General features: G+C 52.4%; 1 protein-coding gene and 1 non-coding gene across 2 annotated transcripts in view; both read left to right on the top strand.

The window, feature by feature from the left end:
• The window catches only part of LOC132577638 (RING finger protein 145-like), a 30300-nt gene extending 16805 nt beyond the window's left edge, over nucleotides 1–13495 (top strand). Inside the window, exons 6-10 of the mRNA XM_060247428.1 lie at nucleotides 513–653; nucleotides 1689–1871; nucleotides 8166–8313; nucleotides 11534–11890; nucleotides 12651–13495. Of these exons, the coding sequence (XP_060103411.1) occupies nucleotides 513–653; nucleotides 1689–1871; nucleotides 8166–8313; nucleotides 11534–11890; nucleotides 12651–13433 (1612 nt within the window). The 3' untranslated portion in view covers nucleotides 13434–13495. The remainder of the gene's footprint in view (nucleotides 1–512; nucleotides 654–1688; nucleotides 1872–8165; nucleotides 8314–11533; nucleotides 11891–12650) is intronic.
• TRNAA-GGC (transfer RNA alanine (anticodon GGC)) lies at nucleotides 8780–8846 on the top strand. Its single transcript has one exon. It is a non-coding gene; the product is annotated as a tRNA-Ala (tRNA).
• Nucleotides 13496–19228: the final 5733 nt, after the last annotated feature.

The raw sequence follows: 19228 nt of genomic DNA, 5'->3' as shown, positions 1-19228 counted from the left end.
TGTGCCAGAGCCCTTCTCCATTAGTCTCCAGGGTCTCAGGCTGAGGTCTTCCCCATCACCTCCTGCCTGGTCCTTTTAACTGGAGATGCCGGGGATTGAACCTGGGGCCTTCTGCATGCCAAGCAGAGGCTCTACCACTGTGCCAGAGCCCTTCTCCATTAGTCTCCAGGGTCTCAGGCTGAGGTCTTTCCCATCACCTCCTGCCTGGCCCTTTTACCAGGAGATGCCGGGGATTGAACCTGGGACCTTCTGCATGCCAAGCAGATGCTCTGCCACTGAGCCACAGCCCTTCTCCATTAGTCTACAGGGTCTCAGGCAGAGGTCTTTGCCATCACCTCTTTCCCTGTTATAAGGCAGAGACATAACAGGCCATAGCACATGCAGTGATGATAAGCCAAGCTGGACTCAGTTAGGTTACATCAAGTCACACAACAATTCTGAGACTGAAATCACAACAAGAGGCACTCTTGACACCTTCAAGAGGAGTTTTCACCGTTTCTCTCCCTCCGCAGCGTTGCCGAGTGCTGCAGCACCCCTTACTCCCTCATCGGGCTCACCTTCACCGTCTCCTACCTGGCCCTGGGCCTGCTGAAGCTTTGCAAGTTCTACCTGGCGGGCTACGGCGCTTTCCAGAATGGCAACGTGATGCACAGGTGAGGGAGCCCAGGTGTGGGTGTTTGGCTTCGCGGGGCTCAGAGTCCATCTCCATCTGGTGCATCGGAAGGCTAGAAGGGGAGGGGGGGTTCTTTTACAGCCATCCCATCTCCTGAACCCAGGAGAGCCAGGTTGGCATCGTGGTTAAGTGTGCAGACTCTTATCTGGGAGAACCAGGTTTGATTCCGTACTTCTCCATTTGCACCTGTTGAAATGGCCTTGGGTTAGCCACAGCTCTTGCAGGAGTTGTCCTTGAAAGGGCAGCTGCTGGCAGCCATAAGAAAAGAGCCAGAGTCCAGCAGATCCTGAAAGCCAGTTTGGTGTAGTGGTTAAGTGTGCAGCCTCTTATCTGGGAGAACTGGGTTTGATTCTCCACTCCTCCACTTGCAGCTGCTGGAATGGCCTTGGGTCAGCCACAGCTCTCTTATCTGGGAGAACTGGCCTGGATTCCCCTCTCCTCACTTGCACCTGCTGGAATGGCCTTGGGTCAGCCAGAGCTCTCTTATCTGGGAGAACCGGGTTTGATTCCCCACTCCTCCACTTGCACCTGCTGGCGTGGCCTTGGGTCAGCCATAGCTCTGGCAGAGGTTGTCCTTGAAAGGGCATGCTATGAGAGCCACCTCACAGGGTGTCTGTTGTGGGGGAAGAAGATAAAGGAGATTGTAGGCCGCTTTGAGACTGTCCTACAAAGGGCAGTTTCTGTGAGAGCCCTCTCAGCCCCACCCACCTCACAGGGTGTCTGTTGTGGGGGGAGAAGATAAAGGAGATTGTGAGCCACTCTGAGACTCTGATTTAGAGAGAAGGGCGTGGTATAAATCTGCAATACTTCTTCTTCTTCTTCACGAAGCAGAATTTTTGCTCACAAGACTCCACAGCTTAGAGGGAGCTTTGGTGGGGAGGTATTTGAGAGTTTCCTGCATTGTGTACGGGGTTGGACTAGATGACCCTGGAGGTACCATCCAACTTTAGAAATCTGTGACCAGGCTGGTGCTCTTTGCCCAACGCATTTCTCCCCTCCTTCCTTGGCTCTTCAGGGGCGTGACGGAGGGCGTGACCTTGCTGCTGCTGGCCCTCCAGACGGACCTGCTGGACCTGCAGCTCCTCCAGCGGACCTTCCTCCTCAGCATCATCCTCTTCATCGTGGTGACCTCCACCCTGCAGTCCATGATTGAGATAGCCGACCCCATCGTGCTGGGGCTGGGGGCGTCGCAGAACAGGTGACCCAGTCGCCTCCTGTGTGCTAGAGCTAGCTCTGGGTGTTACGGGAGGCAGACCTGCTGCAGCACGTTGGCGGCCGGGGAGGGGTTGAAAAGGAGGTGAGGATAGGGGGTGGGGCAGCAGGGAAGCAAGGGGTGAGGGGATGGAGTTAGGCAATGGAAAAGCAAGGGGGATAAAAGTGAGAAAGCAGGGAAGCAAGGGATGGGGAAGACGGGAAGCAAGGCATGGGAGATAGGGGTGAGGCAGCAGGAAGCAAGGGGTGAGGGGGATGGAGTTAGGCAATGGAAAAGCAAGGGGGATAGGAGTGAGAAAGCGGGGAAGCAAGGGGTAGGGGATAGGAGTGAGGCAGTAGGGAAGCAAGGGGTGGAACAGCAGAGAAGCAAGGGGTGAAGGGATGGAGTAAGGCAATGGAAAAGCAAGGGGGATAGGAGTGAGAAAGCGGGGAAGCAAGGGGTGAAGGGATGGAGTAAGGCAATAGAAAAGCAAGGGGGATAGGAGTGAGAAAGCGGGGAAGCAAGGGGTGAAGGGATGGAGTAAGGCAATAGAAAAGCAAGGGGGATAGGAGTGAGAAAGCGGAAAAGCAAGGGGTGAAGGGATGGAGTAAGGCAATGGAAAAGCAAGGGGGATAGGAGTGAGAAAGCGGGGAAGCAAGGGGTGAAGGGATGGAGTAAGGCAATGGAAAAGCAAGGGGGATAGGAGTGAGAAAGCGGGGAAGCAAGGGGTGAAGGGATGGAGTAAGGCAATGGAAAAGCAAGGGGGATAGGAGTGAGAAAGCGGGGAAGCAAGGGGTGAAGGGATGGAGTAAGGCAATGGAAAAGCAAGGGGGATAGGAGTGAGAAAGCGGGGAAGCAAGGGGTAGGGGATAGGAGTGAGGCAGTAGGGAAGCAAGGGGTGGAACAGCAGAGAAGCAAGGGGTGAAGGGATGGAGTAAGGCAATAGAAAAGCAAGGGGGATAGGAGTGAGAAAGCGGGGAAGCAAGGGGTGAAGGGATGGAGTAAGGCAATAGAAAAGCAAGGGGGATAGGAGTGAGAAAGCGGGGAAGCAAGGGGTGAAGGGATGGAGTAAGGCAATAGAAAAGCAAGGGGGATAGGAGTGAGAAAGCGGGGAAGCAAGGGGTGAAGGGATGGAGTAAGGCAATGGAAAAGCAAGGGGGATAGGAGTGAGAAAGCGGGGAAGCAAGGGGTGAAGGGATGGAGTAAGGCAATGGAAAAGCAAGGGGGATAGGAGTGAGAAAGCGGGGAAGCAAGGGGTGAAGGGATGGAGTAAGGCAATGGAAAAGCAAGGGGGATAGGAGTGAGAAAGCGGGGAAGCAAGGGGTGAAGGGATGGAGTAAGGCAATAGAAAAGCAAGGGGGATAGGAGTGAGAAAGCGGGGAAACAAGGGGTGAAGGGATGGAGTAAGGCAATAGAAAAGCAAGGGGGATAGGAGTGAGAAAGCGGGGAAGCAAGGGGTGAAGGGATGGAGTAAGGCAATAGAAAAGCAAGGGGGATAGGAGTGAGAAAGCGGGGAAGCAAGGGGTGAAGGGATGGAGTAAGGCAATAGAAAAGCAAGGGGGATAGGAGTGAGAAAGCGGGGAAGCAAGGGGTGAAGGGATGGAGTAAGGCAATAGAAAAGCAAGGGGGATAGGAGTGAGAAAGCAGGGAAGCAAGGGGTAGGGGATAGGAGTGAGGCAGTAGGGAAACAAGGGGTGGAACAGCAGAGAAGCAAGGGGTGAAGGGATGGAGTAAGGCAATGGAAAAGCAAGGGGGATAGGAGTGAGAAAGTGGGGAAGCAAGGGGTGAAGGGATGGAGTAAGGCAATAGAAAAGCAAGGGGGATAGGAGTGAGAAAGCAGGGAAGCAAGGGGTGGAACAGCAGAGAAGCAAGGGGTGAAAGGATGGAGTAAGGCAATGGAAAAGCAAGGGGGATAGGAGTGAGAAAGCAGGGAAGCAAGGGGTGAAGGGATGGAGTAAGGCAATAGAAAAGCAAGGGGGATAGGAGTGAGAAAGCGGGGAAGCAAGGGTTGGGGATGGAATTGGGCAGTGGGTGTTTGAGGAGCTAGTCGGAGTAGACATAGATTAATAGTAGAGAACTGCATGCAGGAAGGTGCAAATTCAGTCTCCAGTGGGGGTTGCCAGGAGGCTGGCAGGAGGGAGGATGTCCTGTCCATTTAATAGAGGCGGGACGTGTGGCAGCCCTGACCAGGATGCACTCGGCTAGGCTGACCTCATCACTTCTCGGAAGTTAAACAGGGTCAACCCTCGGCCAGTACTTGAATCGGAGTGCTTCTCTGAAGGCCCCTCTCGACTGGCGATTGCGGAGTGGTGTCGTTGAGCAGAGACAGTCGTCCCGGACTGCCTCCCCATGAGAATCCTTTTTAGGGGAGGGATGGTGGCTCAGTGGTAGAGCATCTGCTTGGGAAGCAGAAGGTCCCAGGTTCAATCCCCGGCATCTCCTGAGTCCGCTTGCGGAGAGGGCGGGATATAAATGTAAAGTAATAAATAAATAAATAAATAAAAGGGTCCAGGCAAGGAGGTGTGAAAAACCTCAGCTGGAGACCCTGGAGAGCCACTGCCAGTCTGAGTAGACAAGACTGACTTTTGTTGGACCCAAGAGGGTCTGATTCAGTAGAAGGCTGGCAGCTTCATATGTTCATGTGGCACCACATTTGGGCACCACATTTTAAGAAGGATATAGAGAAGTTGGAATGGGTCCAGAGGAAAGTGACAAAGATGGTGAGGGATGTGGAGACCAAGACCTGTGAAGAAAGGTTGAAGGAGCTGGGCATGTTTAGCCTGGAGAGGAGGCGGCTGAGAGGTGGTAGGATCACCATCTTCAAGGACTTGAAAGGCTATCGTATAGAGGATGGGGTGGAATTGTTTTCTCTGGCCCCAGAAGGTAGGACCAGAACCAGTGGGTTGAAAATAAATCAAAAGAGTTTCTGGCTCAACATTACGAAGAACTTCCGGACCGATAGAACAATTCCTCAGTGGAACAGGCTTCCTCGGGAGGTGGTGGGCTCTCCTTCCTTGGAGGTTTTCAAACAGAGGCTAAGTGGCCATCTGACAGCAATGAAGATCCTGTGAATTTAGAGGGAGGTATTTGTGAGTTTCCTGCATTGTGCAGGGGTTTGGACTAGAGGACCCTGGCGGTCCCTTCCAACTCTATGATTCTATGAGCCAGTTTGGTGTAGTGGTTAAGTGTGCAGACTTTTATCTGGGAGAACCGGGTTTGGTTCCCCTCTCCTCCACTTGCACCTTCTAGCATGGCCTTGGGTCACCCATAGCTCTGGCAGAGGTTGTCCTTGAAAGGGCAGCTACTGGGAGAGGCCTCTCCAGCCCCACCCACCTGACAGGGTGTCTGTTGTGGGGGGGAAGGTAAAGGAGAATGTGAGCTGCTCTGAGACTCTTCGGAATGGATGGCGGGATATAAATCCAATATCTTCATCTACCTCACAGGGTGTCTGTTGTGGGGGAGGAAGGTAAAGGAGATTGTGAGCCGCTCTGAGACTCTTCGGAGTGGAGGGCGGGATATAAATCCAATATCTTCATCTACCTCACAGGGTGTCTGTTGTGGAGGGAGGAAAATAAAGGAGATTGTGAGCCGCTCTGAGACTCTTCGGAGTGGAGGGTGGGATATAAATCCAATATCTTCATCTACCTCACAGGGTGTCTGTTGTGGGGGAGGAAAGTGAAGGAGATTGTGAGCCACTCTGAGACTCTTCGGAGTGGAGGGCAGGATATAAATCCAATATCTTCATCTACCTCACAGGGTGTCTGTTGTGGGGGTGGAAGGTAAAGGAGATTGTGAGCCGCTCTGAGACTCTTCGGAGTGGAGGGCAGGATATAAATCCAATATCTTCATCTACCTCACAGGGTGTCTGTTGTGGGGGAGGAAGATAAAGGAGATTGTGAGCCACTCTGAGACTCTTCGAAGTGGAGGGCGGGATATAAATCCAATATCTTCATCTACCTCACAGGGTGTCTGTTGTGGGGGAGGAAGGTGAAGGAGATTGTGAGCCACTCTGAGACTCTTTGGAGTGAAAGGCGGGATATAAATCCAATATCTTCATCTACCTCACAGGGTGTCTGTTGTGGGGGAGGAAGGTAAAGGAGATTGTGAGCCGCTCTGAGACTCTTCGGAGTGGAGGGCGGGATATAAATCCAATATCTTCATCTACCTCACAGGGTGTCTGTTGTGGAGGGAGGAAAATAAAGGAGATTGTGAGCCGCTCTGAGACTCTTCGGAGTGGAGGGTGGGATATAAATCCAATATCTTCATCTACCTCACAGGGTGTCTGTTGTGGGGGAGGAAAGTGAAGGAGATTGTGAGCCACTCTGAGACTCTTCGGAGTGGAGGGCAGGATATAAATCCAATATCTTCATCTACCTCACAGGGTGTCTGTTGTGGGGGTGGAAGGTAAAGGAGATTGTGAGCCGCTCTGAGACTCTTCGGAGTGGAGGGTGGGATATAAATCCAATATCTTCATCTACCTCAAAGGGTGTCTGTTGTGGGGTGGGCGGAGGGAAAGGAGATTGTGAGCCACTCTGAGACTCTTCAGAGTGGAGGACGGGATATAAATCCAATATCTTCATCTACCTCACAGGGTGTCTGTTGTGGGGGAGGAAGATAAAGGAGATTGTGAGCCACTCTGAGACTCTTCGAAGTGGAGGGCGGGATATAAATCCAATATCTTCATCTACCTCACAGGGTGTCTGTTGTGGGGGAGGAAGGTGAAGGAGATTGTGAGCCACTCTGAGACTCTTTGGAGTGAAAGGCGGGATATAAATCCAATATCTTCATCTACCTCACAGGGTGTCTGTTGTGGGGGAGGAAGATAAAGGAGATTGTGAGCCGCTCTGAGACTCTTCGGAGTGGAGGGCGGGATATAAATCCAATATCTTCATCTACCTCACAGGGTGTCTGTTGTGGGGGAGGAAGATAAAGGAGATTATGAGCCACTCTGAGACTCTTCAGAGTGGAGGACGGGATATAAATCCAATATCTTCATCTACCTCACAGGGTGTCTGTTGTGGGGGAGGAAGATAAAGGAGATTGTGAGCCACTCTGAGACTCTTCGAAGTGGAGGGCGGGATATAAATCCAATATCTTCATCTACCTCACAGGGTGTCTGTTGTGGGAGAGGAACGTGAAGGAGATTGTGAGCCACTCTGAGACTCTTTGGAGTGAAAGGCGGGATATAAATCCAATATCTTCATCTACCTCACAGGGTGTCTGTTGTGGGGGAGGAAGATAAAGGAGATTGTGAGCTGCTCTGAGACTCTTCGGAGTGGAGGGCGGGATATAAATCCAGTATCTTCATCTACCTCACAAGGTGTCTGTTGTGGGGGAGGAAGATAAAGGAGATTGTGAGCCGCTCTGAGACTCTTCGGAGTGGAGGGCTGGATATAAATCCAGTATCTTCATCTACCTCACAGGGTGTCTGTTGTGGGGGGGAGGAAGGGAAAGGAGATTGTGAGCCGGTCTGAGACTCTTCAGAGTGGAGGACGGGATATAAATCCAATATCTTCATCTACCTCACAGGGTGTCTGTTGTGGGGGAGGAAGATAAAGGAGATTGTGAGCTGCTCTGAGACTCTTCGGAGTGGAGGGCGGGATATAAATCCAGTATCTTCATCTACCTCACAGGGTGTCTGTTGTGGGGGAGGAAGATAAAGGAGATTGTGAGCCGCTCTGAGACTCTTCGGAGTGGAGGGCGGGATATAAATCCAGTATCTTCATCTACCTCACAGGGTGTCTGTTGTGGGGGGGAGGAAGGGAAAGGAGATTGTGAGCCGGTCTGAGACTCTTCAGAGTGGAGGACGGGATATAAATCCAATATCTTCATCTACCTCACAGGGTGTCTGTTGTGGGGGAGGAAGATAAAGGAGATTGTGAGCTGCTCTGAGACTCTTCGGAGTGGAGGGCGGGATATAAATCCAGTATCTTCATCTACCTCACAGGGTGTCTGTTGTGGGGGAGGAAGATAAAGGAGATTGTGAGCCGCTCTGAGACTCTTCGGAGTGGAGGGCGGGATATAAATCCAGTATCTTCATCTACCTCACAGGGTGTCTGTTGTGGGGGGGAGGAAGGGAAAGGAGATTGTGAGCCGGTCTGAGACTCTTCAGAGTGGAGGACGGGATATAAATCCAATATCTTCATCTACCTCACAGGGTGTCTGTTGTGGGGGAGGAAGGGAAAGGAGATTGTGAGCTGCTCTGAGACTCTTCGGAGTGGAGGGCGGGATATAAATCCAATATCATCTTCTTCTTCTGTGATATGTCCGCCACTTACGCTGACCATTCTCTCCTGACAGGAGCATCTGGAAGCACTTCCGGGGGGTCAGCATGTGCCTCTTCCTCCTGATCTTCCCGGGCTTCATGGCCTACAAGATCGCCCACTTCTTCCACATGGACTTCTGGCTCCTGATCCTCGTCTCCAGCTGCATGCTGACCTCGCTGCAGGTACTTCTCCGGCTGGTCGGGTTTGCAGGTTCCCGGGGCTTCTTCCCCTCCCTGGGTTTTGCCTTGAGATGTATTTTTGTCGGTCTCCTTCTGGTCTAGCGAGTGCCTAAGGCCACTAACAAGATGAGGCCTAAATGCAAAACGACCCAAAGCAGAAAGCGCTTGCCTTTTTCACTGGGACCTCTTCTGCACTCTGTGGCCACTACATAAAGCAGGGGTCCTTGACTTAGTGCCTGTGGAAGGGACGGTGGCTCAGTGGTAGAGCATCTGCTGGGTAAGCAGAAGGTCCCAGGTTCAATCCCCGGCATCTCCAACTAAAGAGGGTCCAGGCAAGGAGGCGTGAAAAACCTCAGCTGGAGACACTGGAGAGCTGCTGCCAGTCTGAGTAGACAATACTGACTTTGATGGACTGAGGGCATCATTCAGTATAAGGCAGCTTCTTGTATGTTGATTTTAGGGGAGGGACGGTGGCTCAGTGGTAGAGCATCTGCTTGGCAAGCAGAAGGTCCCAGGTTCAATCCCTGGCATCTCCAACTAAAAAGGGTCCAGGCAAATAGGCGTGAAAAACCTCCGCTTTAGACCCTGGAGAGCCGTTGCCAGTCTGAGTAGACAAGACTGACTTGAATGGACTGTGGGTCTGATTCAGTAGAAGGCAGCTTCCTTCCTTCCTTCCTTCCTTCCTTCCTTCCTTCCTTCCTTCCTTCCTTCCTTCCTTCCTTCCTTCCTTCCTTCCTTCCTTCCTTCCTTCCTTCCTTCCTTCCTCCCCTCCCCTCCCCTCCCCTCCCCTCCCCTCCCCTCCCCCCTTCTGGTAGAGCATCTGCTTGGTAAGCAGAAGGTCCCAGGTTCAATCCCCGGCATCTCTAACTAAAAAGGGTCCAGGCAAATAGGCATGAAAAACCTCAGCTTGAGACCCTGGAGAGCTGCTGCCAGTCTGAGTAGACAAGACTTTAGTGGAAGGCAGCTTCATAGGCTCCTGTGACACCTTTCCTTGGGCCAGCCGAAAGAGGGCGGGGCCAGAGGGGGCTTTTGCCCAGCAAAGCTTCTTTAGGGTTGCCGAGTCCTTCATGGTACTGCAGAGCTCCGCTCCCCACCACAAAAACAATTGCTAGAGCATCCCTGCGCGAAACCATAGAGTTTCCTGCAAATTCCTAGAGCATCCCCACGTGATGTGCCTAGCACGATACGTTGCTTCCGGGTGATGTCATTGTGCCGCACAGGGATAGGACTCTTTGGGGGGCAGGGATCCCACTGGCAACCTCCTTCCTGCCAGCAGGTTGGGGCCTGCCAAACTGGGGGATGCCCCGCCCCCGGTGGGAACTTGGCAGCCCTAATTGGGCCAAGAGAGCCAGTTTGGAGTAGTTGTGAAGTGCGTGGACTCTTCTCTGGGAGAACCGGGTTGGATTCCCCCCTCCTCCACTTGCACCTGCTGGAATGCCCTTGGGTCAGCCAGAGCTCTCTTATCTGGGAGAACCGGGTTTGATTCCCCACTCCTCCACTTGCACCTGCTGGAATGGCCTTGGGTCAGCTGCAAGTGGAGGAGTGGGGAATCAAACCCGGTTCTCCCAGATAAGAGAGCTCTGGCTGACCCAAGGCCATTCCAGCAGGTGCAAGTGGAGAAGTGGGGAATCAAACCCGGTTCTCCCAGATAAGAGAGCTGTGGCTGACCCAAGACCATTCTAGCAGCTGCAAGTTGAGGAGTGGGGAATCCAACCCAGTCTACTCAGACTGGCAGTGCTCTCCAGGTTCTCAAGCGGTGGTTTTTCACGCCTACTTGCCTGGATCCTTTTTAGTTGGAGATGCCGGAGATTGAACCTGGGACCTTCTGCTTACCCAGCAGATGCTCTACCACTGAGCCACCGTCCCTCCCATAAAAGCAGGAAGGGATGAGCCAGTGCTCTGCTCTCATGCCCAGGGTAATGCCGATCGACTCTTTGGGTTCAGGAAGGAATTTTGCTCCAGGCCGAATTGGCCCAAGGATCCTTTTTTTTTTTTTTTGGCCTTCTTCTGGGTATTTGAAGAGCCCCGTGGTGCAGAGTGTTAAAGCTGCAGTACTGCAGTCCTAAGCTCTGCTCATGACCTGAGTTCGATCCCTGGCGGAAGCTGGGTTTTCAGGTAGCTGGCTCAAGGTTGACTCAGCCTTTCATCCTTCTCACTGAAAGTGTCAAGACAGTGTGCGTTTGCAATAAAAAAGGCCAATGCCATGCTGGGAATTATTAGGAAGGGAATTGAAAACAAATCAGCCAGTATCATAATGCCCCTGTATAAATCGATGGTGCGGTCTCATTTGGAGTACTGTGTGCAGTTCTGGTCGCCGCACCTCAAAAAGGATATTATAGCTTTAGAGAAGGTGCAGAGAAGGGCAACTAGAATGATTAAAGGGCTGGAGCACTTTCCCTATGAAGAAAGGTTGAAACGCTTGGGACTCTTTAGCTTGGAGAAACGTCGACTGCGGGGTGACATGATAGAGGTTTACAAGATAATGCATGGAATGGAGAAAGTAGAGAAAGAAGTACTTTTCTCCCTTTCTCACAATACAAGAACTCGTGGGCATTCGATGAAATTGCTGAGCAGACAGGTTAAGACGGATAAAAGGAAGTACTTCTTCACCCAAAGGGTGATTAACATGTGGAATTCACTGCCACAGGAGGTGGTGGCGGCCACAAGTATAGCCACCTTCAAGAGGGGTTTAGATAAAAATATGGAGCACAGGTCCATCAGTGGCTATTAGCCACAGTGTATGGAGCACAGGTCCATCAGTGGCTATTAGCCACAGTGTATGGAGCACAGGTCCATCAGTGGCTATTAGCCACAGTGTATGTGTGTATATAACATTTTTTGCCACTGTGTGACACAGAGTGTTGGACTTGATGGGCCGTTGGCCTGATCCAACATGGCTTCTCTTATGTTCTTATGTTCTGAGGTCGGTCAAATGAGTCCCCAGCTTGCTGGGGGGGAAGTGTGGATGACTGGGGAAGGCAATGGCAAACCACCCCGTAAAAGGTCTGCCGTGGAAACGTTGTGAAAGCAACATCACCTCAGAGTCGAAAACGACTGGTGCTTGCACAGGGGACCTTTCCTTTCCTTTCTGGGTATTCGAGCAGGGGTCACGGGGCGAGGTAGTTTCAATTTTCTGCATTGCACATGACAGCCTTGGGGTCCCTTCCAGTTTTCTGCTTCTACGTCCTTCTTTGCTTCTTCTCCCCCCTCCTCCTCCCCACAGGTGATGGGGACCCTCTTCATCTACACCCTCTTCATGATCGAGATCTTTCAGGAGGCTCCCCTGGAGAAGATGGACGAGATCATCTACTGCGTCAATGCTGTCAGCCGGGTGCTGGAGTTCCTGGTGGCCGTCTGCGTGGTGGCCTACGGGACCTGGGAGTCTGTCTTCGGGGAGTGGAGCTGGATGGGAGCCTCCGTCATCATCATCCACTCATATTTCAACGTCTGGCTGAGGGCCCAGTCTGGCTGGAGGAGCTTCCTGCTCCGGAGGGAGGCCGCCAAGAAGATTAACTCGTTGCCGAGGGCCACCCGGGAGCAGCTGCAGGACCACAATGACGTGTGTGCCATTTGCTTCCAGGTGAGCACCATCTTTTTCGTGGGAGAAATAGCTGGAGCTAGCATGGTGCAGTGGTTGGAGTGTTGGAAGAAGAAGACGACTGCAGATTTATACCCCGCCCTTCTCTCTGAATCAGAGACTCAGAGCGACTCACAGTCTCCTATATCTTCTCCCCCCACAACAGACACCCTGTGAGGTGGGTGGGGCTGAGAGGGCTCTGACAGAAGCTACCCTTTCAAAGACAACTCCTTTGAGAGCTGTGGTTGAACCAAGCCCATTCCAGCTGGTGCAAGTGGAGGAGTGGGGAATCCAACCTGGTTCTCCCAGATAAGAGAGCTATGGCTGACCCAAGGCCATTCCAGCAGGTGCAAGTGGAGGAGTGGGGAATCCAACCCGGTTCTCCCAGATAAGAGTCCGCACACTTAACTACAACACCAAACTGGCTCTCTTACAACTAACTTCCCTTCCTCCCCCACAACAGACACCCTGTGAGGTGGGTGGGGCTGAGACAGCTCTCCCAGAAGCTGCCCTTTCAAGGACAGCTCTGGCTGACCCAAGGCCATTCCAGCAGGTGCAAGTGAAGGAGTGGGGAATCCAACCCGGTTCTCCCAGATAAGAGTCCGCACACTTAACTACAACACCAAACGGGACTAGAGCAGCGGTAGCCAAACTGCGGCTCTTTCATGCATATTGTGTGGCTCTTGAAGCTAGCGGAGTAGCTGTAAGAGAACGTAAGAACCACTCCCTTTTCCCTTTAACCGGCTGCTTTCTTCCGGTGCAGGAGATGACGCTGGCCGTGATCACCCACTGCGGCCACTTCTTCCACGGCGGCTGCCTCCGGAAATGGTTCTACGTCCAGGACACCTGCCCCCTGTGCCACCAGGCGATCAAGCCCCAGGCAGGCGAGGGGAGTCCGGCGAACGGCGGTGGCACAGAAGAGGTGGAGCCTCTGGCAGAGGGGGAGGAGTCCCCCGGCTCCGGGGACGGAGAATCTGCTGCCTCCAGCTCCGCAGAGAGCGCGAGTTTGGGCGGCACCACGGAGACCGGCGAGTCCGGTCGGACAGAATGGCAAGAGTTAGCAACCTGCGATGGAGAGCTGCGTTTGGATGGCCCTGGAGAGTCAGCCGAGGAGGTGCCTCACTGCGGAACTCTCCAGAAAGAACCGGAAGCGTCTGGCGGAGTGGCGAATGATGGCCATTGTATGCCTCTCAAGGGAGAGAACTCGCCTGCTCAGGGAAGCTTCGGGAGACATTCGGGTGCCTCAGGGGCCAGATCAGGAGAAGAGCTGGCGGTTCTGAGGCGAAGCATCCCCGAGAGCCAAGCTCACCAGGGCGAGCTGGGAGTACTCAAAATGCTGGGCTGCACTGGGTCTTCTCTGCCTGTTTCTCCCACTTGCCCAGCTGAAGAAGGTCCAGTGGAGCCTCTGCTGAAGCAAGGAACTGCTGAGTCTCCTGCAGTGGCCAAGGGTGAAACGGAAGTCTTCGGAAGGACCCAGCAAGAAGCCGCTGACGGCCTTCGGCATCAGGGCCACGCGGAGGACAACGCAAGGCCTTGCCCCTCTTGATTCTCTTCTCAGCGTTATCCTTTGCCCCTCTCCCCGAAATCTAAGTGGCTTTTGGTCCTTCAGATCAGGTGTCTCTTCTTATTGCTTTTACGAGGGCCGCCCCAGTAGCTGAAAACTGTTTTCCACAGAATAGGAGCGCCTCGCTCTTAGCAGGGGAAGGGGAGGGTTGGAACCAGCCTCTTTTGGAGCCCCTTGCAACCCCTTCCCCAGAGTCCTTGCCTTCACGGCTGCCAGGGGACCCATATTGTCTTTCTCAGAAGCTCATGGTCTTGAGGACCGCAACCGCAGGGCTGCATTTTTTGCGCTGGCCGCAACACACGCATGTTCTCAAAACCCGACACAACGGCATCGTGTTTCGAAGGCCCGTGCTGATCTCCCAAGATGGCGGCAGCCTCGTTCCAAAGGGGGGGGGGCAAGGCGGGGCGGCTTCCTTAGATTTTCAGCCCGTGGGGGGTCCCAGCCTCACGGTATCAAAAAAAGCAGTGCAGCTTCCGCCCGCAGCCGGTTCTTCCTGTCCGAGCGAGGGATCGGCAGGGCAGAAGAACCCACGAGGAACCCAAACGTCTTTTGAGTCGGGGAATAGGCTGCTGCGAAACTAGGCTGGGACGGCCATCTTAGTCAGCGATCATTTTGTGAGGAGGGGATTTGAGCATCAGAAGGGGGGGGCCAGCACCCACAGAGACCCAGCTTTCTGAGCTCAATAAATAAACCAATGAGGGCTACCGTCAGCTTGCTGTGTCCAGTTTTTACAAACCCTGCCCCTCAAGAGCACCAGAGAGACTGAACTGCAGTCCCGGCGTAAAACAAGAGCTCTACTGATAAATGGGCTGCCCAGCCTGTGTCTCTCTTGGCAGTGCCTGGGCCACTTAGGGAGGGTTCCCCCCTGATCCTGTGAACTTAGGCAGATCGTGAGAAGGAGGGCGGGAAGGGTTGCATCGGTGCTTCATTCTCGTGCTTCGTTCTTCGTTCTCGTGCTTCGTTCTTCGTTCTCGTGCTTCGTTCTTCGTTCTCGTGCTTCATTCTTCGTTCTCGTGCTTCATTCTTCGTTCTCATGCTTCATTCTTCGTTCTCGTGCTTCGTTCTTCGTTCTCGTGCTTCATTCTTCGTTCTCGTGCTTCGTTCTTCATTCTCGTGCTTCATTCTTCGTTCTCGTGCTTCATTCTTCGTTCTCGTGCTTTGTTCTTCGTTCTCGTGCTTCATTCTTCGTTCTCGTGCTTCGTTCTTCGTTCGCGTGCTTTGTTCTTCGTTCTCGTGCTTCATTCTTTGTTCTCGTGACCCTTTCTTACACGCCCAGGGAAATGCTAATTGCCACTTTGGGCCTGTAGGGATGCCACTTTCCAGGTGGGACCTGGGGATCCCAGAGAATTCCAGCTCCCCTCCAGACTGCAGAGGTCAGTTCCCCTGGAGAAAATGGCTGCTTTGGCGGGGGACCTCTGTGCCATTGTACCCAGCTGAGGCCCCAAATTTCCAGGAGGTTCCCATCCCAGATCTGGAAACCCTTCTTCGGGGTCAGGCAGTAGTTTTCCACCAGGCTGGTGCGGCCAGGAATCCTGGAGGATTTTTGCACCCTTCTGTGTGTGTAGGGGTCACTGTGTGTGGTGGAGGGGGGAGGGGTAGCAGGAAGGTATTTGTGAGTCTCCTTCATTGTGCTAAGGGTTGGGCTAGACCAGGGGTGGCCAAACTTGCTTAATATAAGAGCCCCTAGAAAAAACATCAGAGCTGCAAGACGAGGGAGGGAGAGGTGGAAAGAAAGCAACTTTTAACTTTAAACGCCGCCTCCTACTGGCTTGGCTTGGAGAATGATTTAAAAAGACAAATGCCTTCTCCAAGCCAACCATGGAGGTGGTGGGGGCTTTGAGAGAGACACAATATGTGTGAAAGAACCACATGTGGCTCCCGAGCCGCAATTTGGCCATCCCTGGACTAGATAACATAAGAGAAGCCATGTTGGATCAGGCCAGTGGCCCCTCCAGTCCAACACCCTGTGTCTCATAAGAACATAAGAGAAACCCTGTTGGATCAGGTTAGTGGCCCATCCAGTCCAACACTCTGTGTCACATAAGAACAGAAGAGAAGCCATGTTGGATCAGGCCAGTGGCCCATCCAGTCCAACACTCTGTGTCACATAAGAACTATTAGAAGAAGAAGAAAACTGCAGATTTATACCCCGCCCTTCTCTCTGAATCAGAGTCTCAGAGCGGCTTACAATCTCCTATATCTTCTCCCCCCATAACAGACACCCTGTGAGGTGGGTGAGGCTGAGAGGGGTCTCCCAGAAGCTGCCCTTTAAAGGCAGCTCTGCCAGAGCTATGGCTCACCCAAGGCCATTCCAGCAGGTGTGAGTGGAAGAGTGGGGGATCAAACCCGGTTCTCCCAGATAAGAGTCCGCACACTTAACTACGACACCAAACTGGCTCTCTTACAATTAACACTCTGTGTCATACACACACACACACACACACACACTGTGGCTAATAGCCACTGATAGACCTCTGCTCCATATTTTTATCCGATCCCCTCTTGACGCTGGCTATGCTTGTAACCGCCGCCACCTCCATCCTATGCATAATCTTGTCAACCTCTCTCATGTCACCCCGTAGTCGACATTTCTCCAAGCTAAAGAGCCCCAAGCATTTTAACCTTTCTTCATAGGGAAAGTGTTCCAAACCTTTAATCATTCTAGTTGCCCCTTTCTGGACTTTTCCCAGTGCTATAATGTCCTTTTTGAGGTGCTGTGACCAGAATTGTACACAGTACTCCAAATGAGACCGCACCATCGGGGGCATTATGATACTGGCTTTGATGACCCTGGAGGTCCCTTCCAACTCTATGATTCAGGGAGCCGGGTTGCCCTAAAGTAGCTTCCCCAGCGTGGTGCCCAAGGACACCAGGCGCTTCACTTCACTTGGCCTTCACCAAGCTTTCCAGAAATTGAGCAGGGCCATTGTAAGGCAGGGCTTGTTACCAACTCCCCGCATTCATATGAAAGGGCATTTCTTCTGGAGGATCAAGAGGACTGGTGAGCTCTGAGGCATTCCTTAGTTGGTGTGTGGCTCCATTATTCCCTCTTCAGACATTCCTTTTCCTCAGGATTTATGAGGGGGGAGGTATTCTGTTTGGCTCCACCTCCTGCAGAAGCCATTTGGGGTTTGGCTTCACTTCCTGTGGAAGCCATTTTGGGGGCTGCACTGACTTCCCCCCCCCCTTTCAGAATTCCACACATGCTCACTGGCTCCGAAAGGTGGGGAACACTGCCCTAAAGGAAAGAGCTTGTTTAAGTTTCCTCAGAAAGAGTTTCAGAAAGGGGTTTTCGGTGGCTGAAGGTAATCTTAAGTTCCATTTCATCCCCCAGAGTCACAGGCTGGCAGAAAGCCTCCTGCTCTTACCTGAGACATCACATGTTTTAACACTGCTTGAGACAGGGTTCCCCAACGTGGTACTCGTGAGCAACATTGCTCATGAGCAACAAAAAGGCAAATGCAATTCTGGGCTGTATCCACAGAAGCATAGTGTCCAGAACACGTGATGTGATGGTGTCGCTTTCCTCTGCTCTGGTAAGACCTCACCTGGAGTCTTGTGTTCAGTTTTGGGCACCACATTTTAAAAAGGTTATAGACAAGCTGGAAGGGGTCCAGAGGAGGGCGACAAATATGGTGAGGGGTCTGGAGACCAAGTCCTATGAGGAAAGGTTGAAGGAGCTGGGGATGTTTAGCCTGGAGAGGAGGCGGCTGAGAGGTGATAGGATCACCATATTCAAGGACTTGAAGGGCGGTCCTATAGAGGATGGTGTGGAACTGTTTTCTGTGGCCCCAGAAGGTAGGAGCAGAACCAACAGGTTGAAATTATATCAAAAGAGTTTCCGGCTCAACATTAGGAAGAACCTTCTGACGGTTAGAGCGGTTCCTCAGTGGAACAGGCTTCCTCCTTGGGAGGTGGTGGGCTCTCCTTCCTTGGAAGTTTTTAGACAGAGGCTAGATGGCCATCTGACAGCAATGAAGATCCTGTGAATTTAGGGGGAGGTGTTTGTGAGTTTCCTGCATTGTGCAGGGGGTTGGGCTAGATGACTCTGGAGGTCCCTTCCAACTCAGGAGGTGGTGGGCTCTCCTTCCTTGGAGGTTTTGAAACAGAGGCTAGATGGCCATCTGACAGCAATGAGGATCCTGTGAATTTAGGGGGAGGTGTTTGTGAGTTTCTCCATTGTGCAGGGGGTTGGGCTAGATGACTCTGGAGGTCCCTTCCAACTCAGGAGGTGGTGGGCTCTCCTTCCTTGGAGGTTTTGAAACAGAGGCTAGATGGCCATCTGACAGCAATGAGGATCCTGTGAATTTAGGGGGAGGTGTTTGTGAGTTTCTCCATTGTGCAGGGGGTTGGGCTAGATGACTCTGGAGGTCCCTTCCAACTCAGGAGGTGGTGGGCTCCCCTTCCTTGGAGGTTTTGAAACAGAGGCTAGATGGCCATCTGACAGCAATGAGGATCCTGTGAATTTAGGGGGAGGTGTTTGTGAGTTTCCTGCATTGTGCAGGAGGGTTGGACTAGATGACCCTGGAGATCCCTTCCAACTCTAGGATTCTATGCTTCCACAGACTTTCTCGGGAGGTGGTGGGCTCTCCCTCCTTGGAGGTTTTGAAACAGAGGCTAGATGGCCCTGGCAGCGATGAAGATCCTGTGAATTTAGGGGGAGGCGTTTGTGAGTTTCCTGCATTGTGCAAGGGGTTGGACTAGATGATCTTAGAGGTCCCTTCTAACTCTTCTGTGATTCTCTGGCAACCACAGGGCTTCCTTTGGCACCTGCCAAGCTTTTCAGAAAATAGGTGAGTCCATTGTTAAAGCAGGGCTTGTTATTGTCTCCCCTCACTCACATGAGGGTGAGGAGAACTGATGAGGATAAGGGGTAAGAAACTGGCCTCTTCTCTGTAGCCAGAGTGTGATTTTATCCCCACTTCAGGATTTCCTGATTCTCAGGAGCTGAGAGGACAGAGGGAGGCACTCTATTTGGCCCTGCCTCCTGAGGCAACCATTTTGAGTTTGGCTCCACTTTGTGAGGAAGCCATTTTGGGCGGTGCTCGCCACCCCCTCTCAGATTCTGAAAGGTGTGCACAGCCTCGAAAAATTGGGGATTCCTGGCCTAAGAGCAGACCCTCCTGAGTGCCTGTGGAATTCCCTCCTCCCTCCCCCGTAGGATCCGTCTTACAATTCTTAGCTCCTTATAGTTTGTCTCCTAGGCCTTTTTTTTTTCCCCCAAGAAGTCTTTCCATTTAAACCTCTCAATAAAGAAAGAGGTTCAAAATCCATTAAAATGTCCAAAAAGATTTTTAAAAGAAGCCATAAGAAGCTTTAGAGCAGTCCAAAAGGATAAAATCGCTTGCAACTTCGACAAGGCCCAGGTGGAACCACCAGACATAATTCTTGAGGAAGGGAGTTCCAAAGTCTCAATGTTGCCTTTAAGCACAATTGACTGGCTTCTTCTAGAGAAGGCACAGGTGCCAGCAATCAAGTTCCACATATCTTCTAGGATTCTTTTAGGACTCAATTTCTGAAAACTGTTTCTGGTGTGATTTTATTGTAGGCTTTATTGACAGGGACCGACAACTCTGATATTTGATGCTGCAGGAGTGGAGGTAGGAGAGAATGAGGTGGGTGGGGAGGATAAAGGGTTTGGTGTAGTGGTTAAGTGGGCAGACTTTTATCTGGGAGAACCGGGTTTGATTCCCCACTCCGCCACTTGCAGCTGCTGGAATGGTCTCAGGTCGGCCATAGCTTTCGTAGGAGTTGTCCTTGAAAGGATAGCTTCTGGG

This window comes from Heteronotia binoei, chromosome 9, assembly GCF_032191835.1.
Source record: "Heteronotia binoei isolate CCM8104 ecotype False Entrance Well chromosome 9, APGP_CSIRO_Hbin_v1, whole genome shotgun sequence".
Lineage (NCBI taxonomy): Eukaryota > Metazoa > Chordata > Lepidosauria > Squamata > Gekkonidae > Heteronotia > Heteronotia binoei.
Note: the sequence above shows the minus strand (reverse complement) of the source record. Positions and strands in the feature narration are given on the sequence as shown.